The sequence below is a fragment of the Taudactylus pleione genome, unplaced genomic scaffold, assembly GCF_031769625.1.
Source record: "Taudactylus pleione unplaced genomic scaffold, aTauple2 ptg000587l, whole genome shotgun sequence".
In the NCBI taxonomy this organism is placed as follows: Eukaryota; Metazoa; Chordata; class Amphibia; order Anura; family Myobatrachidae; genus Taudactylus; species Taudactylus pleione.
The window spans coordinates 5,455,088-5,481,691 of record NW_028284989.1 but is presented as its reverse complement, the minus strand read 5'-3'; the positions used below and the strand labels follow the sequence as shown (position 1 = coordinate 5,481,691).

The 26,604-nt window shown below is 35.2% G+C and overlaps 2 protein-coding genes across 2 annotated transcripts in view; both read right to left on the bottom strand.

Moving 5' to 3' along the window:
• Positions 1–883: 883 nt before the first annotated feature.
• On the bottom strand, positions 884–1,819 carry LOC148481293 (olfactory receptor 6C4-like). The gene has a single exon (XM_088453747.1). It carries the CDS (start codon positions 1,817–1,819, stop codon positions 884–886), a length of 936 nt encoding a protein of 311 aa, XP_088309873.1.
• Positions 1,820–6,503: 4,684 nt separating this feature from the next.
• Positions 6,504–26,604, bottom strand: part of LOC148481292 (vomeronasal type-2 receptor 26-like) — a 34,311-nt gene continuing 14,210 nt past the window's right edge. Inside the window, exons 4-9 of the mRNA XM_088453746.1 lie at positions 17,603–17,759; positions 16,849–17,140; positions 12,230–13,072; positions 11,087–11,311; positions 9,635–9,758; positions 6,504–7,468 (exon numbers count right to left, since the gene is read on the bottom strand). Coding sequence (XP_088309872.1) covers positions 6,504–7,468; positions 9,635–9,758; positions 11,087–11,311; positions 12,230–13,072; positions 16,849–17,140; positions 17,603–17,759 — 2,606 coding nt within the window. The remainder of the gene's footprint in view (positions 7,469–9,634; positions 9,759–11,086; positions 11,312–12,229; positions 13,073–16,848; positions 17,141–17,602; positions 17,760–26,604) is intronic.

Here is a 26,604-nt window from a genome sequence, read left to right as displayed (position 1 = left end):
AATTGCCTTTAGTCACTTAGTCTATGGAGCATGCTCAATGTTAACATTGAGAGATCCATTTGGAAAACAGAGCTTCCTGCAATTCTACATCATCCCCTTAATGTTCTGCCGTGTTAAGTGGCCTATGTATCAAAGCTTGATGAGAGATAAAATTGTGTGAGGAAAAGTATTAACCAATCAGCTCCTAACTGTCATTTTTCAAACACAGCCTATAAAATGTAAGTTAGAAGCTGATTGGTTGGTGATTTATATCTCACAATTTTCTCTCTCATCAAGCTTTGATACATACTTATTTTTAATACACCCCCACTTAGTGATAAAAGACACTGGTGTATAAGTTAGTGAAGTTAATTCTCAGCTTATGTCAGGTACTGTACATCTTTAATGGAAAGTTTGTTTAGTGACACATATTTATGCAGAAATTTCCAAAAGCCATAAGAATGGCAGTGGTAATACCTGTACAGCTGGGCAATAGTACATAACTGAAATCTTAGGGCTGATTCAAAGGTGTATGCTATTGCGGCCATGACTACGTCATTTTCCCCAACACGACTGCATCTTTATGGTAATGCCTTGGCCAATGGACATTGTAAAGAGGGGCCCACCACCTGGGATGCTAACCCCCTGCTCTGCATATTAAGTTGCACCATCGGTCGCACATCAAAGATTGCACCAGCCCTATGGAGGTGCAGAATCTCTATCTGAAAAGGGCCACTGGTGTCAGCGCAACTGCGGCAAAAGTCACAGTCATTGACCACGACACGCCTGCATCTGGCTAGCCACCCCCTGTTACCAATCATAAACACCCACCAATATTGCCTGGAGATAACAAAGTATCTATTAGAAAATGCATGAAGTGGGTTTAATGAAAACAATCTTCATTTTACAATGGAACTGGTTTTATTAGGTTGTTTATTGAAATCCTGAAAGCCTTCTTAACATCCCTGTTTCTAAAGGTATAAATAAATGGGTTAATCATTGGTGTGAATGCTGTGTACATAAAAGAAAGATACTTGTCATAATGGGTTCCCTTAGGCTTGACATACACACAGATGGCTGTTCCATAAAACAGACCGGCTACGATGAGATGAGATGAACACGTGGAAAACGCTTTCTGTTTTCCCTCCTGACTCTTGATCTTTGAAACTGTCATTATTATATGGATGTATAATCCTATGATTGTATTAAATGGAAGAACAACGATTAATATGGTGGCTATGATTGTTGCTATATTGCTGATAAAGGGATCGGAACATCCTAAGTTCTGCAGTGGAGCCAAGTCACAGAAGAAGTGGTCGATCCCATTAGGACCACAGAAATCCAAGCATGCTGTGATGATGACGGGGACTAAAATAGTACCATATCCTATAATCCATGGTAAAAGAGCCAACTCAATGCAAACAGCAGGTGTCATTATAGTTGGGTAACGTAAAGGATTATTAATAGCCAAATATCGGTCAAAGACCATTACCATTAGAACATAACATTCAGTTGCTCCCAAGGAAATATAAATATACAGTTGAGCAAAACATTCATTGAAAGAAATAATATTATTACCTGAAATCAGATTGGTTAAAAGTTTTGGGACAATGACAGTCACAAGCATAATTTCTAAAACAGAGAATACACTAATAAAAAAATACATTACAGTATGAAGAGAAGGTTCTACTCTAACAAGAACAATGATAGCAACATTCCCTATGATACATGTAATGTAGGTCAGTAGGAGAACAAAGAAAAGTAAATTCTGGAACTGGTTCAAATCTGCAAAAGCCAACAAAATAAAATATTTTACCACAGTTTTGTTAGTTTCCACCATTGTGCTGACTTAAATATTCCTGGAGGAAAAAAATGTCAGGTTCCATGATTAATGTAAAATATGCAGCATTGTTTGTTCCTTATTTATGCAAATGCAAACTATTGTTTACAATAAAGAATTCAATATACATAATGTTTCCCAAAATCATTTTAGGCAATTATTTTGCATTATAGATCAGATGCAATCTTTGTGATATGCATTATATTTAGAGATGTGTGCTGACCCCTGTGTTTTCATTTTGGATCTGGATTCATGTTTGTGTTTTGGTTTTGGATCTGAATTTTCTTTGTAAATGATAAAAAGTTTTTAAAAACAGCTAAAATCATGTAATTTTTGCAATCCAAAACCCAAAATTCAGATTTAAAATCCAAACTCCGAACCACTGGAAGTTCTGAATTTTAACTTGGATTTATCCGGGTTTCCACAGTAGATTAGAACCGCGACTTGGATCACCTGGATTCACGATATTCAGGTGGATTCAAATTTCTGGAGAACCGAACCACACATCTTTAATTATATTATAACTGGTGTGAATTAAGTAAAGTTATCTGACTATGAGGCCTATTCACGATGAAAAAATGAGTGTAGTAATAATTATGGATTGAACTTGCTGCAAGTTCAGTGTAAGTATCAAAGGCATTCATCATACCTCCTGTACTTAATTATCACTTCCAAACAGCTGCCCTTTCTGGAGAGACAACTTTCCGGAAAAGTGAGATACTTCTCCTGGTTATTTGGAGCTTCCTTCCCACAACCTCTGCCCAGTGTGCCTGCTCCCTCTCCACATCCTCTGCCCAGTGTGCCCGCTCCCTCCCTGCATCCTCTGCCAAGTGTGTCCGCTCCCTCACGGCATCCTCTGCCCAGTGTGCCTGCTCCCTCATGGCATCCTCTGCCCAGTGTGCCCACTTGCTCATGGCATCTGCTGCCCAGTGTGCCCACTCCCTCCCCACATCCTCTGCCCAGTGTGCCCACGCCTTCCTCACATCCTTTGCCCAGTATGCCAGCTCCCTCCCCACAATTTCTGCCCAGTGTGCCAGCTCCATCTCCACATTATCTGCCCAGTGTGCTTGCTTCCTCCCTGCATCCTCTTTCTGGTGTCTCCCCCCCACTCTGCTGCCCATTCCCATCACTTCTGCCCAACTGCAAGAGCCAGCTCACCAGCATTGCACTGACAGCCATGAGCCAGTCAGCTGCCGAAGTTCTACCATTTGCAGCTTCTCCCCCAGCTCCAGTTGGTGGCTCCTCTCTTCCTCCAGCCCAAAGACACAGCCAGCAGGTGTGAGCCCTGAACTGACTCAGAGGAGGGGACAGGCAGTTAGCTGAGAGACACAGGAAAAACACAGATGTTTTACAATGCACAAGGTGCTGTGAAAAATGACATCTTCTGATGGGTTCAAATGATGTAAGTCATCTCAGGATAGCATATACTTACATGTTCTGAAATAAATGAGTTTTCAGAACTTGATGAGTGGCATAATTTCATACTATAGTATGGAGATTGTGGAAATTATTGGGAGAGAATTGTAACCAGGAGATATCATTTATATATTCTGTGTTACACAGTTAATGAATGGCCGTGAAACTTAAATTTTACAAAAGTAGGTGAAAATTTAAATTTTCACCTACTTTTGTAGAAATTAAGAAAATATGAATAGACCCCTATATCATAAAATGGAGCACATATCATAAATCATGTAATCTAAAACAGACATCAGAAACTTATCTATAATCAGCTTCATACAAGTTAAACAAATGGAAAGCAATATGATTAGATGGGTGAAAGTTACATAATTTTTTGATGTGCAGCTCACAAGTGTACGATAACACTAAATTATTATTGTATTATTTTTTTTCAATGAATAAAAATAAAATAGTAAATATTAGACATGAGATTAATCAGAAAAAATATTACACAATGCTTGGAACTACTTTGGGAACTGACAATAATAATCACTTTAATCATCTTTACAACTTTTAGGAACCCAGCAGGAAAACGGCAAACAAGTAGAAAATATTCCATAAATATTTCAAATTCCAATAATATTATACAGTATGTGTTACACAATGCTTGTCACTTCTGTACAGCATTACTAGGTAAATGTATTTATTTCCAACCAAACAGTTGTATTTCATAGTTAAGCAGAATAAATCAGTGAGTCTACACCATGCTGAAAGCTGTTTTTATTACTGTAGTATTAATGTGTCTGAAAATATAGGTTTATCTATAATTATACCTCGTATTTAATACAAACAGTGTATTTTTCTTTTAAGTATATAGAAGTTAATGTATTATGTAGATTGTTTGTAGCTAAAGAATGTAATTGTGCAAATTACACAAATAAAATTTGTACCCCAGCTTCACATAGTTATTCTGTAGATACATTGCTAGTGAAGTCTGAGAGTGAAGGTTGTTAATCTACTTTTCATCTGCTAACGGAAGCCTGCAAAGTGCATTAAATAGGTATAAGGTTTCTCATGGGCTTGTTCCCACCATAAAGATATAGAAAGCAGCACGCCCTATTACTTAGAGTATGTGTTAGTGCTACCAGAACAATGGTTTGTTTTGGCAAAAGCAGTATATGAAGAATATGTGGAAAATTTTAAAAATACATCACTAAAACACATCTAGCACATATTAGTTGTCATACAGTATTATGCATTTTCCAGGCACATATTTGCAAATGAGCCCTGAATGCAGAACATACAGACTTTCAAACTTGTATCACCATACCTACATAGATACCTATAACACTGTCCTGCATATCCCCAAATATCCATTTCTCAATTTTTATAACTATACACCCTTCGTATATTTATTTTAAATGAGAATTCAGCAATATATTTTATTTAAAAAGTTTTCAAGTCTTTTTCACAATGCATCTGTTCTTAGTTTTGCCAGATGCAAGTAGTCAGCGTTCTAGCAAAAAAATAAATGTAACACAGACTAAAAAAATAAATACATTTCATTGTTTTTTTTTTCCATCAGCTGCAGGTTGCTACCTGCAAGTAATCCGTGAATTTACATTTTTAGTAATTATTTACTTAACAATAATAATGAAGTAATATGCACAACTTTACCTTGAGGAAAATCTAAATTTGTTTTGAGATACATGTATTTTAATGTCACATACTGTACATGATCTAATTTGTTATTTTTCCTTGTACGTTACTGCAAACAGAAAATGTCCTTGCTCAAAATATTGTAGCAGAAACCTACAGGTTCTATTATTTTATTTTTATTTTTTTACAATTCAGCTGTGGCAGTTAAAGTCAATTTATGTAACTGAACCTTATATACCCCTTTATTACAATGTGTGTAAAGAAAAGCTTTTTACACAGGGGAGATTTTTTTTTTTTTTTAGTATGCTTCGCATACTGTAGTTCTCATTATCCATCTGTTCTAGTACGTTACTAAAACAATCCTAACAAGGTCCTTAGTGACTATGAGGTTGGTTCTGAGTTTGGAGCAGAACAAAAAAAAAAGCAAGTAACTTTACACCTGGACAAAAAAGTAGAGATGCAAGTCTTGCAAATACTGTAGATTTAAGTTTTGCATGCAGGGTAATTATTGGCTGTTTTTGCATGTAGCCCACACATGCTAGACTGTTTAATTTTACACTGCAATTTAGATTTGAGCTTGGACTTACTGCTCTCATATCTAAATCTGTCTGCACTGCACTGATTTTTTAATTAAAATGGTAAAACATTTAATCTCTTTCTAAACTCTACAAGAGTCCAATAAGCCAAACAAAAACCTTAAAGGAATTAATCTTTAAAGAAAAGAAAGTGCTGTTCAACTAGTAGTAAATACATTTATAAACCTTTTATTGTTAGATAAATTTAGACCATAGTGTTTAACAATATAAAAACCATATTGTATAAGTATACATTTGCACATAACATAACAATTTAAAGATATTTAAAAACACATATTTTAAGCTCACATTAAATTAATCCATAAATCCCTGAATTCGCTGATTCATTTAAAATTGGTCACGCACAGCGGAAACAGTGAATTCAGGAATTTATGGATTGATTTAATGTGAGATTGAAATTGTTATTATATGTGCCACTAGACAGAACAGTTGCATGCAATTGCATTGTCACTGCCCAGTTTCCCACCCTGAAATGCCCATTTCATGTAACAGATCCGGCTAAGATACACCTAACTCAAAATCAAATAGAGATGTGCAAAAATGCATAAAGTTGCTTCTGGACATAATGTACATTATAGGGATGCTTCCTAAAACCAGTGTGTGGGCATATATAATAAACTGAAGTCAGCAAGCAATCAAATAACTTGACTAATTCTTTTTTGCAGTTCATAAACAACTATTTTTTTTTTAGTTTCTCTTAATGCATTGACCATATATTGTATTTTAAATTTGTATCAGACATAATCTGTGTGCACGGAACTACATAAAATGTGTATGCCTTGTAAAAAACAGCTAATAAAATTCACTAATGGAACAATATACTGAAACTATTTATTTGACAAACAAAACATTACCATACTCTAATAACTGAAATATGTTAACTTCAAAAGTTATTGTGAATATAAACAAGCAATGAGAAATCTAGCAAGTGAATAATTGTTAATTTACAATAATCACTGTAATTATACTTATGCAGTATAATCATTATCATAAAATATGTTATATGCTTATATTAACTTGCTGTTATTTTAGTCATTGTGCTCTATAGAAAATTTGGCATTATACAGTACATAGTCCTGATGAATTTTTTTTAATAATTTTCTCCTTGTTATATATCTCTTATTGTTCATTTCAGGCTTCATTAAAATAATGTAACATTTAGGAAAGAATATGCACACAAGTAGCCCAGCACTGGAAGATATGATGGCAAATATCTCCACGGCAACCATGTGTTTTCCTTTGGTGCTTAGATAAGCTGGGATAAATGTAATCCAGACACTTGCAAACACTAACATGCTGAAGGTAATAAACTTGGCTTCATTGAAAGTGTCAGGGAGATTCCTGGATAGAAATGCAACAAGGAGGCTAATAGATGCCAAAAGTCCTGTGTAGCCCAAAACACATGCAAATAATACTTTAGACCCTTCATTACATTCAATAATTATAGCTCCAATCTCTGCTACCATATTGATTTCTTCAAAAGGAGTAGAACTGCACAACCATATTAAGCACAGAACTAATTGGACCAAAGTACATGATGGAACAATGTATATAGGAATTTGCAATCCGACAAGTCTCTTTATTTTACTATCTGGATTTGTAGCACTGAATACCATTATGACAGTGATAGTCTTGGCCAGTATCGCTGACAGACTTATGGAAAAAATAATTCCAAACACTACTTGGCGCAACATGCAGGTTAACATGTTTGGTCGCCCAATGAATATTAAGGAGCACAGAAAGCAAAACGTAATGGAGACCAGAAGAAGATAACTAAGTTCTCTGTTGTTGGCCTTAACTATGGGTGTTTTATGTTTAATAATAAACAAACAAAGCACTGACAAAGTGACTAAAGAACACATGATTGAGATGAATGCCATGGAGGAACCCAATAAATCATTATAAGCAAGAAACTGAATGAGTTTTGGTACACATTTCTCTTTTGAGGTATCTGGCCACTGATCTTCTGGACATTTCAGACATTCAGTGTCATCTGAGGTAGAACATAAAATCAATTACTATTATATATAAAAAGTAATGCAACACACACATGGGAGGAAGCCATTTTGATAGCTAAACCAATATTTATGAAACAGCAGTCTTTGATATCCCTGGGAACTAGTGACATTACTGAGGTTTAAGGTCATTCACAAAAATGTACTTTACATCACACTCCCTGGCAATATTACTGGTTCCTAGAAAATTTGTAGGCTTCATTCTTATGAATAACAGATGAGCCTACAAAACAACCTCCACACACGCACTGGAATGGCAGAGCATTAACATTTTAGTAAATAAAATACATTGTAGGCTCTTTTTAATTAGTGACTAAACAAATATCCATTTGTATCTGTTTTATAAATCCAAGACACATTTTTTTTCACTTTGATAATTAAATTTTTTTTAAGTTATGTTTAGCAGATATTGGACAAAACCTCTACATTTAGCAACATTCTGGAAAAAAAACTGCCACACTGCTTTGATTAGGAATGTAGTCAATATTATTATTAATAGTTATTTTATTGTAAAACAATCTTTAAGTTCACCATTGAAAATGGATGAAATATCCATATACTGAAAGATTTAATATGGTTGTTTATTAAAAAAAATCCCAGAAATGTATTCACTAATATTTCAATCAAGATATAAAGCAGAATATTGAATCTGTAGCTGATATCTCTTGGCTCTCATTGCCTTAAATATAATTGGAATTTAATTTAATTTAACATACATCTATTTAGTGTCAGTCTATAATAATGAATTTCTAGTTTCTTTTTTTAATGAAGTAATTCTTTTTTTTGATGGCCTGTGTCTTTAGCTCTATCGTAAACTAACATTCTTTGATCAATATATATCAATGTGCATATTCCAATGTTCTTGATATCTGTTTCTCTATAGTGGGACCAATTGTCCAATGGTACTGGAAGTGACAGAGAAAAGTTCCAACAAAGGTTATGTAGATACCTTTGAAAAGTATATTATACCAATATAGAGGTATTTGGAGCAGATGACATCTCATAGGTTTATGTCAATTTCAGTTTCAAAAGTATTACATGTTTCATGGATAGCTGCCTGCTTCTTCAGATATGGAAGGTGCTAATGGTAAAAGTGACAGAGCAGTGTGTCTCAAAATGAGTTAGCCAGCATTTTTTTTAATTTTCTACAGTGTAATGGTATGTGTGCTCTCGTCTTGCACCCATACCTTCAGCATGTTAGTGTATCTGAAGAAGCGGGTAGTGACCTGCGAAGTGCTTATTACTTTGGTAACTGAAATTGACATAAACCTATGAACTATATACTCCAAATTCCTTCACTTTTCCATAAATAAATTATTTTGGAAAATATCTATTCTCTTTCACATCTACCACCATTGGACTATTCGTCCTACTATAGAGAGACATTTAGCAAGAACATTGGAATTTTCATATAGTAAACCTGTGCCCAAGAGTTCACCCTTTTTTTACAGAAAAATTCCTAGGTCAGGGTGTGAGTGAGGGATAATGTCTCCAGAAAAAACATTCATATAAAGCATAACCTTTAGTATTCCTAGAGCCTGGTAATGGTGAAGTTGAATCTTGAAAAAAACAAAAACAAAACCCACAATGTATCTATTTAAAATTCTACATCTTATATTTCAGCTTTGTTTGGTCAGGTTAAACACCAACGGGATGAAAGCAGCCAAACGCTCTAGCCTTCAAAAGCCTGCTTTATATGTTAATAATTCATTATTACCAATCTCATAATTAATCTTTTATGAAGAAAATTATCTAGAAAAGGAAAGATAAGTATGTAATTTATTATTCTTACTACATTTTAGGAAAGAGTTTCTCCAGCACCTATGTTTGATGAATTTATTGCAAATAATTAAGGGAAACAATTTAAAGATTTCTGAAGGTTAACAGAGTCTCAGAAGACCATTCTGCAAGATTACCATTTTCCTAATTGACATAGTAATAGAAACCACAATGTTAGAGATGGATTTCATAAAATGTCTATAGTTTTTTTTTTACAAAACCTAAACTTTTTACTTTTACTTTGACTGTATCTATAGGAAACCCAGCCTGAGAAAGGATATACAATAAATAAAAACTTATATCATCTCAATATCGCATTTCACATACATTAAATAGTACTAAACAAAATAACTAATATCACATACCTTTTGAGTTGAGGATCTCTCCTTCAGAACATGGAACACAATCAAAACAACAGGTCTGTTTTCCTTGACCTGTGGATCTTCGAAAGCCATTTGGGCAAGGATTACTACAAACAGATTTTGGGGGCTGAAAAAATTGTGCAAGCAAATTTAATAAACCATGAAGCACAGAAAGAGGTATGGCTAATTTGAACAAATGAAACAATGTAGCAGAGGGTCATGGAGTCAAAAAGTTCTGGATCTAAAATAAAGACTAACCTTAATCAGTTACACCATTTGGAGGTAGAGGTAAAACACCACTTGACCAAATGCACTCCATATCATTTCAGCTACACATGAACAGTATTTAATTAGCATATATACAGTTTTGTAAAAAGTTCAATAGAAAATTATACTAATGGCCTAAGAACCAGTACACATCAGATGATATTTGGACAATAGATTGTTGCGTTGCGGTTCAGAACAAGATATCACCCATAACACTCAGTGCGTACCCTCAATCGCATGTTCACATTTGTCATCAGTGATGTCATCCCATCTAAAGTGCTGCACATCAGATGGGACGATGACGCTGGTGAAGGCATACAGGTGAATGCAGGATGGAAGGATATATTGTGTGGTCATACACCAGAACATGCAATGTGTACAGCCGCCCTATATATCCGTACATCGGGCATAAAGTTGGCAGGGATACACGTCATTCTCATGTGTACCTGACCTATTTAAATAACTAGTCTATCTGTATGCTGTAATAAGTTTGATTCATTGATAATATAGAGTTCCAAAAAACAAGGTACAAGCACTGACATAATCGTGTTTTGCTAGTTTTATTTATTTTTTATTCTTTTAATATTTGACTTTTCATTTTATAAAAGCACTAAAATAAGCTCTAATCTAATCTTTCTCTACATTCATATAGTACAATTACAAATAACAGCAGTGGACACAAATACTCATCCACAGATACAAATTCTTAAAGCAGTTGTATTCCAATTGTTCACGTAAAGACATGATGTTAGATGCAACTGTCTTAGATAATACACTATACAGCCAAATACTATACTGTACATATTATAGATGAGCACGAACCCCTGTATTTTGGTTTCAACAAAACCACCCTCAAGTGTTTTGATTAGGATTTGTTTTTGTTTTTGTATATCTTTAAAATTGATAAAATAGATAAAATCATGTAATTTGGACCTGTTTACATGGAATCCAAAATGTGAGATTTGGATTTTAAATCAGAGTTCTGTACTTACAGCAGACCCAAGCTGGGACTTGGTTCAACTCGGAACCCCAAAAGTGATTCAAGCTGGGACTCAATTCAACTCAGAACCCCAAAGTTCAGATGTGTGTCTCTAATACATATGAATAATATTCTATTTTATATATAATGTTAACTGTTTTAAAAAATTACTATAAAAGTATATCTATATCTAACAAACCAACACTTACATGACTGTGTCCATTCCAGACAATCTTTCCTTCTTCCAGCTGTAGGTCTTGCCCTTTTGGGGCACGTCCATCAAAGCTGCCAATGTGTACATACTGATTGCTGCCATTATCGTAGAGCTGCCAGTTAAGGATATCCATTGAAGGGGGTGTATCTCCATTCTTATCAAAGAAAATTTGTTCCCCTGCAGTATTGAGGAAGTTGATTTTTTTAATGTAATGAAGCAGCTGAAAGAAGCAAATTGTATGCTTTACTTTTTGTAACATTGACATATTAAGTTTTTTACTCTTTTTACTCCCAATGGATGAAAACTAAAAAAAATGATTAAATCACAAATTACTAATTTTAAACAAGCTAAAGCTCCTATACTGATACTTTTTTAATGTAATGAAGCAGCTGAAAGAAGCAAATTGCATGCTTTATTTTTTGTTATATTGACATATATACAGTTTTTTACTGTTTTTTTTCCTAATAGATGAAAACTAAAAAAAAATCCCAATCTACTCATTTAAAAAAAGCTAAAGCTCTTATACTGAGAAAGCATGAAAATTTAAATCGAGATAATCTACTGGGCTACACTTTAATCATACTGTACTGTTCCTACCCAGTGCTGCATGGTTAGAGGAGAATGAATGTTATGCAACATGACACAGGATTAACCTAAAGAGTGGTTTTATTAAGACTTTATCCATTTTTAGTGCTCTCTTATAGCAAAGTTTGTACTTACTATATCTGAACTATATTGAACTTTGGGTCTTAAAATTCGTATATAGAAGATGTTATTAGTTAAATATTAATGGCTATCTAACATACAGATATATATTTGAATATTTAGCAATTTTTTTATAGATAAAGGTGATATAAATTCAAGTACCATAAATTTAATACTCCTTAAAATTTTAATTTGATTCAGCAAAATATGCAACTTAATAGTTAAGACTCAGTTGTGTTGGTTTATTTTATATTTTTTGCACCTACAGTACTGTGCATAGTGTTAGTTATTTCTTAATGATATAGAATTTTTAAAAACAAAAGCCCACAGACTAAAAATATTAAGATGTAAAACTAAAAGTATTACAGTAGCTATTTAAACACATCATCAACACAACACTTTAATAAGAAGGCTCTTATATGTTATACTTTACCTGCCAATGCTGATAGCTAAAAATATCTGCACAGGATCCATTGAGAAAGGGCCCTTTCCCTGGTATACAGGAATGCATTTCATGTAAAGCTTGTGCAATGACAAAAACGGCATTGTGAATCTTGTATGTGTATACGAATTTATAAACATCATATACATTTGGATCAATACTGTCTAATCTCTCTTTCCCTGTGCACCAAAGAGTTCGGTCTTCAGACGTGTTTGCAAATGTAAAATTATCAGGAGCATCTGTTGGCCAAACACAACCAAAGGCATTATGCCAAAATGTTTTAATAAAAATGTCATCTGGATATTTAGATGGGTGAATGCTATAAAGGAATTCTTTAAAACCAGGGATTTTTCCACTTAGATAGGAAAGACCTAGACTCCCATTTAAGGTGGTCAAAATGTCTTTTCTTGGGAAGTCGGAAGTGATGGACCAACTTCCACCACCAATCCACACTTTATCTGTAATATTGTGAAATGAGGCCTCCTCCATAAGGGAAATAAGGTTCTCCATGGTGGAATAGACCATAATGGCTGTGGCTTTTGATTTCTTAATGACATCTATAATGCGGAAAACTGATTCCATGGAACTGAAGATTGGAAGAATTTCAAGGAATGCAATGCAGCCTCCATTCCGTTCAACCTCCTTCATAAGCAATTGAGACCCTGATCTTCCCAGTTCATTATCAGAGCTTATAATTCCCACCCAAGTCCAGTTGAAATGACTCGCCACTTTTGCAATTCCTACAATTTCATAATCATCATTAGCTATGGTTCTAAGGAAAGATGGAAACTGTAATTTATCACTGAGGATTGGGTGTGCTGCGGCATAACTTACCTAATTAGAAAGAAAGAAGACAGAAGCAGCATATGACAATATATACTTCACATAACTATAACTGAATTAACAAAATTCTCATTGACATAAATTTTTCTTGAAATTTACACAATTGTAACTTGCCCTTTTAACATTCTATCTAAAAGTTCCCTTTCAATTTTTATTGTACTCATGCTGCAAAACAATTTTTGGACATTGCAAAGGTCCAGAAAATATATACAGTATCTTTAACACAGACAGGGCCATTGAGACAGGAAAGACAGGGGGAGTGGCCAAATTTTGGTAGGCTTTGCCAGGTCAGAAAAACACGAATGAAAAATATTATACCCCACACCCTGCTGAGGGAAACATTACTCCTCCACCACAGCTCACCTGACCCCTCAGACAAGGCCAGGCTCGGGTAATATATTATTAAACCCTTTTTTCCACAAATGGCTATTTACTCATAATAACTGATATTTAGGTACTGAGGGCATTTTAATACAGGATATATCACTGATATCTCCATTTTCAAACTCATGTACTATTGACATTAGTAGCTCGTTTCTATAAAAAAAAAAGCTATTGAAGGGCTCTCTACAGATTCCTCAGCATTTCCAATTTTTTCTTAGGTCACACATACACAGGAACACAGCTGGGACAGAAGCCAACATTGTAACATTTTGATGCTGCAATCAGCATAAAAGAGTTATGTTCCCTCTTCAGAGTGTGTTGGAGCATATGTACCAATATGAGAATGATTGATTGCCCCAAAACTAAATAGCTCTCCCACTTCAAATAGCTGTAATTAGATGTTAGTTTACAGGTATATATATATATATATATGTGTGTATGTATATATATATATATATATATATATACACACACAGTTGAAGCTGATTTGTTGCGCCATTAGTTCAATTGTGAACAAAGCGTCCCATATAATAAAAGGATGTCCAATGTAACTGTCCTTTCTTTAAAAGTGCAGCATCCCTATGGGCTAATCACCAAGCCCAATAGCAGGTATTCTAGAAAAAAACAGGTGCGTACAATGTGAGCGAAATAAATAAACTTTATATAGATAAAAAGTATCATAAAAACATACATTTCCTCCGCTAGGGTATATGTAAATGGTTGCCTTTCCTCTAATTTTAGCATCTCAAATGGCACCCGTCAGGGGTGTCCTCTCTCCCCATTAATTTTCGCGCTAGCAATTGAGCCTTTGGTTGAGAAAATCAGAGAGTCACACAAAATTCAGGGCCCTAAGCTGGGGAATACTAGCCACAAAATTTGTCTATTTGTGGATGATGTTTTGATTAGTTTGTATAATCCCCGAGACTCTCTCCCTGCTCTACACCATCTGCTGGATGCTTATTCAAGGGTCTCATTATATAAACTTAATTCTAATAAATCTGAAGCCCTCCCAATAAATATCTCCATGGACACATTAGAGTTTTTAAAATCATCCTTTAAGTATTCATGGGAATCATGTTCCCTGAAATATTTAGGAGTGTGCCTGACTAGAACCAAAGATATAATTGAATGCAATTATGCCCCTCTACTGGCCACTTTTGAAGTGGCCTTGAAAGACTGGATGCTACATGAAGTATCCTGGCTGGGCAGAATAGCTGCCTTTAAAATGGTGCTACTGCCAAAACTGTTGTATCTGTTTCGTACTATTCCCAGAGTTCTCCCTAAACCTATGTGCAATAAATGTAACAAAGCCATAGACCGATACATCTGGAAAGGGGGTAGGCCAAAAATAGCAAGAGCAACTCCCTCTTTACCTAAACTTGAAGGAGGAGTTGCATTCCCAGATATAGAGAAATACCAGTATGCTTGTTTGATAAATCAGGCGAGAGATTGGTTTGCGGAGGATAATATTAAACCTTGGGTTGCGTGGGAATCGGAGGCCGTTAAACCCCTAGCTCTCCCAGATTTGTTATGGCTTCCAGTCTCTACACAGCCCTCAAGTTCCAGGCACTCTGGTTCAGTTGGTGCCACAATACAGGCATTGAATAGATTCGTTATTAAGTGTGAAGATGTTTCCTTACCGACAACTGCACTCTCAATATCTTGTATAGATAGACTAATTGGAAACCTACAGGTGGAGTCTTGGAAGGCTGCTGGAATGAATTCATTGGGGGATATGATGTCTAGTGGAGAAGTTATCTCCTTTTCTGAGCTTCAGAGTAAGTTCAGTGTCCCGAAACAGGATTTTTTAAAATACTTGCAGATGCGGCATTGGGTTCAGAGCTTACCCTCCTTCAATCTCAATCTCCAAAATAGTTCCTTACCTGGGTATATACTAAAACAATTCCAGTCCTCTACTCAAAAAGGGGGCATTACATGGTGGTATCAACAGCTAATAATGGAGAATAGACCAAAGAAATTCACATCATTACAAAAATGGGAGAAGGATTGGTCAAGAACATTGGAAAAGGAAGATCGGGAAATAGTTTTTCGAGCCTGCTATAAGATGTCTCGCTGTATGAACCACTCAGAAATGTTCTTAAAGTTACTCCATAGATCATATTTCACCCCTGAGAAACAACATAAGATTTGGCCATCCATTTCTAAATTTTGCTGGAGAAAGTGTGGAGAAGTGGGAAGTATCTTCCATGTATTTTGGTCATGCCCTCTACTGAGACCTATTTGGGTCGAAGTGTTCACCTTGATTGGGGACATTGCGGGAGTGGGGATACCACTGGACCCGGTTATTGCTCTGTTTCATTTTTTTCCTGGGAACCTATAAAAGGGAGATAGATATATAATGGGGCACATTCTAATTTCTGCAAAAGCTGCCATTGCTCAATTGTGAAGAACAGACTGTGTGCCCAGCTTAGGCCATATAATAAATAAAGTTCAATGCCATTGTGATTTTAAGACAGCGGACAGTAACTATTCTACTGCGGTCTCTTCACCCCATATGCTGTGGTTTAAATTGAAAGAATATAGGGATAGTCTGGGAGGAAATCCCTTGAGACCTGGCCCAACTGATATTGGAATACTACATTCTCCTTCTCCTTCTAATAATATTGTCTCTTGAGTTCCAAAAGTGTATTGTTTTGTTGATATATAACCGGGTTATACAATACCGTTTTGAAAATGTGATATTTGTATGTATTTTCTGAGTGTGTAAGTATCTAAAATTTTGCTATTTACCCTTTTTTTTGTCCCACTCCTTTTATTTTATTTTGTTTTAAATTCTATTTGATTTTATTTTTGTATATGTTATTGTTGAGATTATTATAATATTTCAATTTATTTACTGTATCTAATAAAAATATAATTGGGGAGAATTCCCCACATGCCAAAAAAACAAAACAAAACATACATTTAAATATAAAATGAACAGTTCATCACAAGCCTGGTAACATGGAGGGTCTCCACATGTCCGCTTGCTGCCGCTCTCCAGTAAGCTGGCATGGAGTCCGGAACACAGCGGTCAGCACGTGAGTTCCACGCCTCACTCTGGCACCCATCCACAATAAAGTTTTGACAGCATGAGTCACCAACCCAGGCACGCACAGATGATAGAGTGAGGCGTGGAACTCAAGCACTGACCGTTGTGTTCCAGAGTCCCCATCGGCTTACTGGGGAGCCTCGCTCACTGTCTCTTGTGAAGAGCTGTTCATTTTAAACTTAAATGTATATTTTTATGATACTTTTTATCTATATAAAGGAAACTTTTTTCCCTCATATTGTGAGCACCTGTTTTATTTCCTAGAAAAAAAAGTATATTATATATATAAATAATGTATTCTTAAATCAGCAGTTTTGTTTAAGGAACTTACCTGAGGAAATCTGTACAGTCCAAGTATTCTGGCCATTGGTATTGAGGCCTTGGAAGTCATGTCACCAACTATTGCAGCTGGCATGCCTTTCATATCACAGTTAAAATTTGGCACTACTTGTTGTCCTCCTGATAATATCAATGCTGTTGTCAGCAATGATCTAACTTCATTGTAACAAGTATCATACAATTTAAATCCCAGTGTGATATTTGGTAGAATATCTTCTGACTTGTTGATTTCCCATATAGCATACACCATAGTCAGGAGGTAGCGGTAATATCTTATATGAAATCTATAATTAAACAATGAATAAAGCTATAACATAATATATTCATACATCCAAAGGAATAATTTGATCAAATAAATACATAAATGCAATTCTTTCCATAACAATGTCTCTTTAGAAGGTGCTTACAATGTGAGTTAGGTGATGTACAGTGTTTTTGTGCTGTTACAATGGCTTCAGGAACAATCTGTGACATTTACCATTTCTTAGTGAATTACAAGTACTTTTTACTCTAAAGTGTATTTTACAGTATGTATATGTTTTCATATAAATCTATTACATGTAATCCCAATCATGTATACCTTAGTTTGAAACATACCAATCAAACTGGGGGAAGGGGATACTCTAAACCAATTTAATGATCATGCTAGCCTAAAAATTTGCCTTAATACAGGTTTTGGTAGGGCTGCCACACAGGTGGGAGGTTGATAACAGCTCAGACTTGCCTCATATGATAATATGTTGTACATGTAGTGCTGTATCTCGCCAGCATCATCCTTTATTCTTTTATTGCCTTCCCAGTGCTTTGTAATGGTTAAAAGTGCTGAAAAGGAGAGGTTGGGTTGGGTTGGGATTGTAAAGGAGAGAGAGAACTGCAGGAAAGCTGTTTTAAAATCCTGCTCTCCTGGATTAATAGGTTGGAGAATTAAAAATATTGGCAAAAAGACATATTATATCTATGAATTTTTAGTAAAACATAAAAGTAATTTATGAAATGCAAGATGGTTGCGGCACAGAGCTGTCTAGTTCATAGAGGCCCTCACAAGAGTGTACAGTTACTGGTCATCCTGTATGCATGCTGGGTGGTCCATCTAGATGTACTGTATTAGTGCAAAACAAAGTCAATTTACACTTATTATTAATTATGTCTTTGCTTCATAATTAGGTCTTTGTTTCAAACTCAATACTCTTTTCCTAACTTAATCATAAGTATATATACCATTTTTTATTTGATTTTTGCAGTTGTGAATCTTACCATATGATCTTATGTACAGTATATTTTACTCTGGGAGTCTCCAACTATACATGATTATATCTCAAAAATATAAAAACACAGGAATATAAGCAATGACATTTATACTGTACAGTACAGTATCTGCATTAAACCCTAGTATTACCCTTATATTTTAAAAACTTAAAGTAAGACTTACGTGCGGCATTGGAGAGATTGAGGTTGTTCTTTGAATGTTAATTTTGGATAGTCTACATCCAAATGAACAGCAAAGAGCCCACCAAGTGTGATATCCCCTTTTAAAGAGTAGCCTTTAATGTCCTCTACAGAGAGTCTGCACCCACTCACGGATGTTCCACAAGTATTATTACAAGTTCTTAGTATCAACAGGAAGAAATACACACAGTAAGATTCAAGAAAGGAAAGCCACAGCTTCATTCTGTTATTGAACACAAAATATAAATACATTAGTAACAAAAAAAACCATTGTTCCAATTAGATGTTTGAATTTATGAAACTGTTACAGTATATTTATATCATATGTAACTTATTAGGCACTTAAACTACCGCACTCTCCTTCTGTAACACAGGCGTATATACCAGTGACATGTGGTGAGGTAAATGGCTGGCTAGTATCAGAGCCAGATTTACAGATACTTATATGAACCTGAAGGTACATGTGGGCATTATACAGAGGTGCAGCATTATATAGTGCTGAAAATTTGGTGAGTTTTGATCAGGGATGTGCAGAAAAATGTAGACAGGGGAGGCAGTGCCTCACCTGCCATACACTTTTTACTCCAGAGTTTTGACTATAAAAATGATGAGAATAATAAAACATTTTTGTAGTCAAAGTTTGGAGTACACCTAAGTGTGACAGGAGAGGCACTGCCTCACCTGCCTACACATCATTGGTATATACTACTGATGCTTCCTGGCATAACAAAAGCATATATGCTACTCATGAAGAACTGGCCACATCTTATAATTTGTCATCTCATCATGGATCGCAAGTTGTGTGTTTTTTTGGATGCAATTAATCTTATGGTTTCACTGACAATGGCATCTAAGTCAACATCATCCCATGAAAATGAGTACGCAGTGGCCTCAAAATACAATATTCCATTCTAACATTATATGCCACACTTTCCAAGAACAGCTTACTATTGAGCATGTAACTTTTCATGTTATTTTCAGAACACTTCATACAGGCATAAGACAATAAATATGCAACACTACATCCTCAATCATCATAAAGAAGATTTTTATTACCATTTAGATATGCCAATCTGATCAATTACAGTTGAAAACTTATTTGACCCCAAACTAAAAATTCTAATTAAACCCCATCACACAAAATTAATTGATTCAGGGTTCAATCTTCCCTAAAGTCTGACACAAGAACTGACCATCTCTCCTACTAAAGGAAGCATATCATGGGTTTTTGCTAACAACATCCTGCTTGTTTGAAGAAAGACAGAAGTGGGGAGAAACCTGTAAAGTCTATTGCACTCTCTTCGGTTCCAGCTATGTAGTACTTACCATACTGGTAGAATGTAAACCACTTGAGGCAACCCACCCATCATATAGAGTGCTGCACCACAGGTAAGAAATGTCCTGGAATGTATCTTAATTAAACTTCTCACATAACTTAATATTTCTTTACTCATTACTACAGGTGAAGAAAATAACTTGAGAATGACACCCATAGACTACTGTCTAAGAACTTGCCAATATGCCCTTTGCTTGGAATTATTTTTAAAATGTTGGTAAGTAGACATACTGTCTAGGAAGATATTATTATTATATCAAGATAAACATTTTTGATATCACAAACACAGTTTACTTACAGTTTCTTGGACCCCAGTGGAAAAGATAAAGTAGCTATTGTTACAAAAGTAGCAAAGACATTGAATGAAGATCTCTGTTTTTCAAAGCACAGGGCACTAGTTTTCAGGGGTTTATGTATCAAGCAGTGATAACAGTGAAGGAATGGACCAGTGGAAAAAATTCCCATAGCAACCAATCAGCTCCTACCTATTATTTTATAGACTGTACTTGATGGTACTTGGAATCTGATTGGTTGCTATGGACAACTTCTCCCCTGGTCCACTTCTACATTATTTTCACTGCTTGATACAATAACATTAGAAAGTAGTTAATCTTAGACAGGACAGATGGGCTTTGAAGTGGTGGCATCCCAGCTGCATAGTATAATATCACTGTTTCAATTGTATAATTAACTACATATTCTACCACCCAGAAATTGCTACGTGAGGCTTATAAATAAGTTTATCAAAACATAGGAACAGCCTTAGCAGACATAAAGTTAATGGAAATTAATCTATCAGTTTAAGTAGAATGTATCTAGCAAGTATTAAGTCTCACCAATTTATGATGCATCATTTGCAACTATGGAACCTTTTTCCAAAGTGTTCAAGAAACCATTCGTAAACTCGTCAACTGTGTTTGTGATATCAAAAAATAATTATACCAAGAATACAGTATCTTCCCATACAGTAGGTCTAGTTACCAACATTTTAAAATAAGTTTTAGGGACACATAGTCATTGAATCAGCACAGCTACTGTAAGTATGTCACATGTTATATTGTTTTGCTGGAACTTGGGAAACTACAACTCCCATCATGTCCTGACCTTGATTATAATGAATTGTTTAAAAAAAAAAAGTACCTCCTTACAATAAATTATTATGAAGGCAAACAGTAAGATAAGGACACATACATTTTACTTTGCAGTTGGCCAGTTTTGTAAAACAGCAACAATTTCAAAGCTTGGGCTTGTTCTTGGGAACTAGGGATAGTTGCGTTTTATACTTCTATTTATCATCCTCTTAGACAGACAACCAGACAGACAGACAGATAGATAGATAGATAGATAGATATATGATAGAGCAATTGCTTACCTCATAACTGAGAGCAATTTCTATGAAGACATTTTCTCCATGATTCAAGTTCCACAAACGATTCAACTGTAAAGTGCAATATACAATATGATTCTACAATGACTGCATACAATAAATGCAAATATAATGATAAATTATCGTAAGGTGGTCATATACAAATTTGCTACACACATAGATTATTAATTCAGTGTAATATTTATATGTGTGATGTTTTAATCATTTATATCTCGAAGTTGTAATATACTGTAATTCAATGTATATATTTACAAAGCCTCATGCATTACTGGAGGGGAATTCCCCTTTCAAGACCTTTTATACCATCCCACCTGTTTGGGAGACTGATTCTGATTATGAATGAAGTTACTATATGATTATCTTCAAAATAAATAATAGGTTTGTACTGTACTATGTTATTAAGCAAAATCATCATAATTACATTGATTACTACAGTAGTTTTTAAAGCAAGAAAGATCTAGAGGGGATGTACAATTATAATGATATGGCTAATTGTAGCACATTTCTCTGGGCTGACTAGGTAAATATTCATATATTATATCTATTTAAATGTATGTAGCTAGAAATAGGATCTTATACTGTATTCCTAAAGGGCCAGAACTGTGCAGGTTTTAAAGGAAACTGACAACTTGCACAAAGGTTTAATTCAAAATATTACAATTAAATGGATATTTTGGGGAAGCTCCTTGAAGAAAATTAATACATTTCTATTTAAATTTATATTATTTTACTTCAAAATTATATCAATGTAATACTTTAACACACATTCACAAAGGTTGAAGCCTATATGTCACATTACTTTAAAAAGAGATGTGCGCTGACCCCCGTATTTTGGTATTAGTTTTGCAAATTCACCCTAAAGTGTTTTGGTTTTGGCTTTGAATGTGATTTTTTTTTATTTCTAAAAAGTTTTTAAAAACAGCTAAAATCATGTAATTTTTACAATCCAAAATTCTGAACCACTAGAAGGTCAGAACCGTGACTCATATCTGTCCATATTCACAAAATTCAGGTGGATTTGGATTTCTGGAGAACTGAACCGTACGTCTCTAATTTTAATTGATAGTCTTTCTGGCCACAAAATATGCATATTAATCAGCCATAGGGTTTCAACTTCAATAGATGTTGTAGATTAATATTGATTTAAAATTTATTCAAATCGACCTTTAGTAAATTTACCACTATAGTAGGCCTGAGAGACTATGGAGTTTTATAAGGTAAGGGGGCAAGGTGGGTTTGTGATGGTGTGGTTTGGGTTGTCTACTGTGATTTTGTTAAAATCAGATTTGCCTAGTTTTATGTAATGCTGGATTTAAAAATATGTGTTGTGGTCTATTACAAGATATATCCATTTTTTTATATAATGGTTATCTAATAGATTATTAACATATTTTGTTTTAACTAGTGTAATAATTCAATAGTCTAGTATTTTTAATCAGTGTAGTACTTTTTTTGATGAATATTAACAGTCATTTGATATATCAAAAGCGCAGTATAACTGGAATATATCATAAGTTTAAACATAATGGCTGCTGGAACGCATATGGAAATAAGACTCAGTAAATACGTGTTGAAAATAGTAATGGCAGCTGGAACGCAAGACTTCCGGCTAAGAGAATAGGAGAGCCAAATATGGTCTGCATCCGGCTAATGAGAGCCAGAGGAATGTTAAATATGCATCAGCTGTAATGACAGGTGCACTTAATAGAGCCACAATGGGAGTGACATAAAGACGGGCTCTTGTGGGAGTATGGACTATTACGTCTTTTTCATCTGAGGAAGCCGCCGATTAGGTGGCGGGGAAACACGTTACGAACAGGACATAGTTCTGAGACCACACACAGCCAGCCTGCAATCCACGCTGAGGAGGAGTGAGAGATCTGCTCCCAAAAAGGTGGAGACTATTCCATTAAGTTGTTCAGTGGAAACAATATAACAGGCTATTGTGGCCATTTTGCGGGTTATAGAGAAAGGTGAGAGAATATTCTCTAAAGGAGGTGTGGACTATTTAAAATCATTTCCCTCCCCAGACTGCACGGTGTAGACTCTGGCAGCAGATTGAGAGGAGATGGATTAGGTATGGATATACATTCTATTTATACTCCAACAGATAACTAGATCTATTAATGCAAAAGGTTTCTATTGGTGTGGTATGTGCCAAATGTGTGAAAATTGAAAAAACCAAAGAAAAAGTCCACACAAAGTTTTTTTAAAGCATTAATCAATGGGAATTCGAAATGAAAGAATTTATTACATGCCATAGTCAGAACGTAGTGTACTCTTTACAATGTGAATGTAAGAAACAATACGTGGGGCACACCACATGTAAATTGAAGGACAGAATGGCTGAGCACTTACGCAATATCAGGAGGGGACTTACAACACATGGAGTATCGGTACATTTTAAGGTTGAGCATAACTGCGATCCAGCTAAACTTATCTCCTTTTTTGGTATCCAATTGGTTTCACACCATTGGAGGAAAAAAGATACAGAAGAATGGTTGGCTAGGACTGAGATGCATAACATTTTTACTTTGAACACCTTACAACCCTATGGATTGAACTTAGAGTTCAAAACTAAATGGTTTTTGTAATGATATCTTTTCATGTCTTGGGAAAACTTGTTTTTAGAGTCATTGGTATTTTTTTATATTACTGTGTATATATTTTTATACATATTTTATATTTCCTACTTACCCAGTAGAATCTTATTCTGTAGACTTTTATCCATTCTCATTGTTATTCTCTTTTGATGAATTTTAAGTATGATATTTAATAGAGTTATTTTACTGATGGAAGATATTATTCTAATTAATTATGTTTTATTTTTGCACTGGTTTATCTAGTGAATAATTAATATGCATATGATGTCATTGGGATGCACCACTATAGTATTTGGAAGACAAAGTGGTATGCAAATCACCTCCTAGCTCTGAAAGTGGAGATAAGCGGGACAAGTGATTAATGACATACACCTGATGGGCACACGTGTTTCTTTACAGGGTGAAGGGATTGTCCTTCCCTGACCCACGTGACACATGGGGTTCTCTATATGCTGGAAGTTTCCTTAACCTTCTGGCAATACAATCCATGTGTGCCTTAGACACAATGATGTCACTTCCAGTTACCATGCGTTCCGGAATGTGGAATGCACAGACAGCTTTTTATTTTCCTACAATCTTTTCGATTTCATTAGGAGCTCGACCACAGAATAGAGGTCTCCCTATGAGAAGGTATATATTAGGTTAGCATTTTTCAGTTTTAAAGGTGTAATATGTTATTCATATTGGTACTGTTTTCATGGTAACCACGCCCCCTGTTACTACAGTTTCCGGTGTAGGGGTATTTATGTTTGCTCCATCACCCTGTCAGACACACCTTTAAAAAGACTGCTTTCGAAACGCATTGGTGGATAGGGTTGGAGCCTGTGGTGACCTAAACAGGAATCTGTGACCAACTGAGGGACTGTCCGGACTTTTTCAATCCTCATACAGGTCATATTGTTTTCATCTTTTTCTATTATCTCACCCAGAGCACCTTTGTGTATTTGAGAAATTTTTTAATAAAAAGTTAATTTAACATCACCCCTTCCTGACCTGACCTTCCATTCAGTTTAAGTTTATCAACACTTTGAAGACTGAAGTTTGAAGGGGATACAGATCAGGAGGAAATAGAAGGATTTTGAAAGATACCTTTATGTAGATAATCAACCATTACTAACTGTGAGTAGGGTACGTCCCACTTACACTTGTGCATATTTTTTCTCCTCACACGGATGGTACGATTGTTGAGCCATAACTTACCTTTATGGGAGGGCTCCTCAGTTTCACGTGAGTGAGTACGGTATGAATATTTACCTATATATGGATTGAAGATTTTACCACATATTGAAATAATTATTTTATGGTGTTAGAACTACTACACTATCATCCCTTTCCTTTGTGTTTCTTCTCATTTTTCTAGAAGAGGATCATTTGAGGAGCCCCCATAGAGAGTAGGTCTTTTTTGACTCACAACTGGGATATTAAGAAAACACCACACACTATAGATCCAGTGGTATAGTTGATTTAGGTTGGAGGATTTCACCTCCCTGTACCCATGTGGACTATTATTATCATTGTAGCCCTCTTTATACTTAGAAGATTGTATTATTTTAGTTGTGTTTATTGTTCATTATTTAATATTTTATTTCTAACAAGGGAAGTGCGGTTGGAGTGGGTCTATTTGTCTTTTTACTTATCCTCAATACTCAGTTCACCAGGGCAGAAGTAAACCATTTTGACAAATTTCACAGTATACATGGATGGGAGAAGCTTTCCATGACCCTCCTCCCTCACAAGGGTAATAAGTGTGCTTTTTCCTCCCACAATATATATCCGACCCCCAGGTTTAGGGCTGAGACTTCGGTTATTGGAAGGAGAAATGGGTTAGAAAAAGTCTGCACCAGGACACAAGTGGAAAGCTCCACAGATCCTTCATTAACAAGGGGAGGAGTGGGTGGTGACTGTAAATCAGTGGGTACAATACCGTTGTCAGTATCACCAGTTGCATAACTAGAAAATGCTAAGTCTGGGTCAGGCTGAGGAACATAAAAAACCTTGGAATCATCTACCCCCAGTTCCCATGCAACATGCCAGGCCTGGGTGGTCAGAGAAAGGTGTCAAAGCAAGATCAAAAGAGGACATTAACTGGTCAAATTGTCTAATTCAGACAGTTTCAAAAACTCTGTTTCCAAAGCTTCAGAAATCAGTGAAGAATTCAAAGTTGACATATTTACACAGAATGAATTAGACTCAGTGAGTAATGATGTAGAACAACACCAATAGACTCAATAAAGTAGAGGACTTGAATGTTACAAATAATTTTGGCTATATCAGGCAGTTTAGCCACAATATTACTGCCTGAAGAGTGAATTTGAGAACAGGCATATGGATAGTGTACTATACCTCGTGGAGGGCCTGATTCAGACTTGGGAATAGAGTAAGATATATCTCTCAACTGTGAACCTGAACAAACCATATTGCAATGCAAGGGGTGTAAATACATACATTTTTTTACATGTGGGATAAATACTGGCTGCTTTTGCATGTAGTCCACAAATACTGCACAGCTTTATTATTACTCTACATTTTAGATGTCAGTTTGGAAACACTCCTCCCAAATCTAAATCTCTCTGCACATTTTTAAATCTGCCCCACCTGCAGTGCAGCATGGTTTCACCAAGATGATCAGTTGAGAGATATATCTCTCTATTCCCAAATCTGAATCAAACCAAAAGTCATATATCATAAGTCATATAATCCAAGACAGACATCAGAAATGTATCTATAAAAAGCTTCATACAAGTTAAATAAATGGAAAGCTATATGATTAAATTGTCAAAAGTTACATAATTTTTTGATGTGCAGCTCACAAGTGTACGATAACACTAAGTGATTATTATATTAATTTTTTCAATAAATAATTTTTTTAAAATATTAGACAGGAGATTAATCAGAAGAATCAGTAAACAAATAATTAGAACTACCTTGGGAACTGACAATAATCACTTTAATCATCTTTACAACTGTTACAAACCC

Coding starts and splice junctions, on each gene's coding strand:
- LOC148481293 (XM_088453747.1), bottom strand. CDS start 1,819: ATGGTGGAAACTAACAAAACTGTGGTAAAATATTTTATTTTGTTGGCT.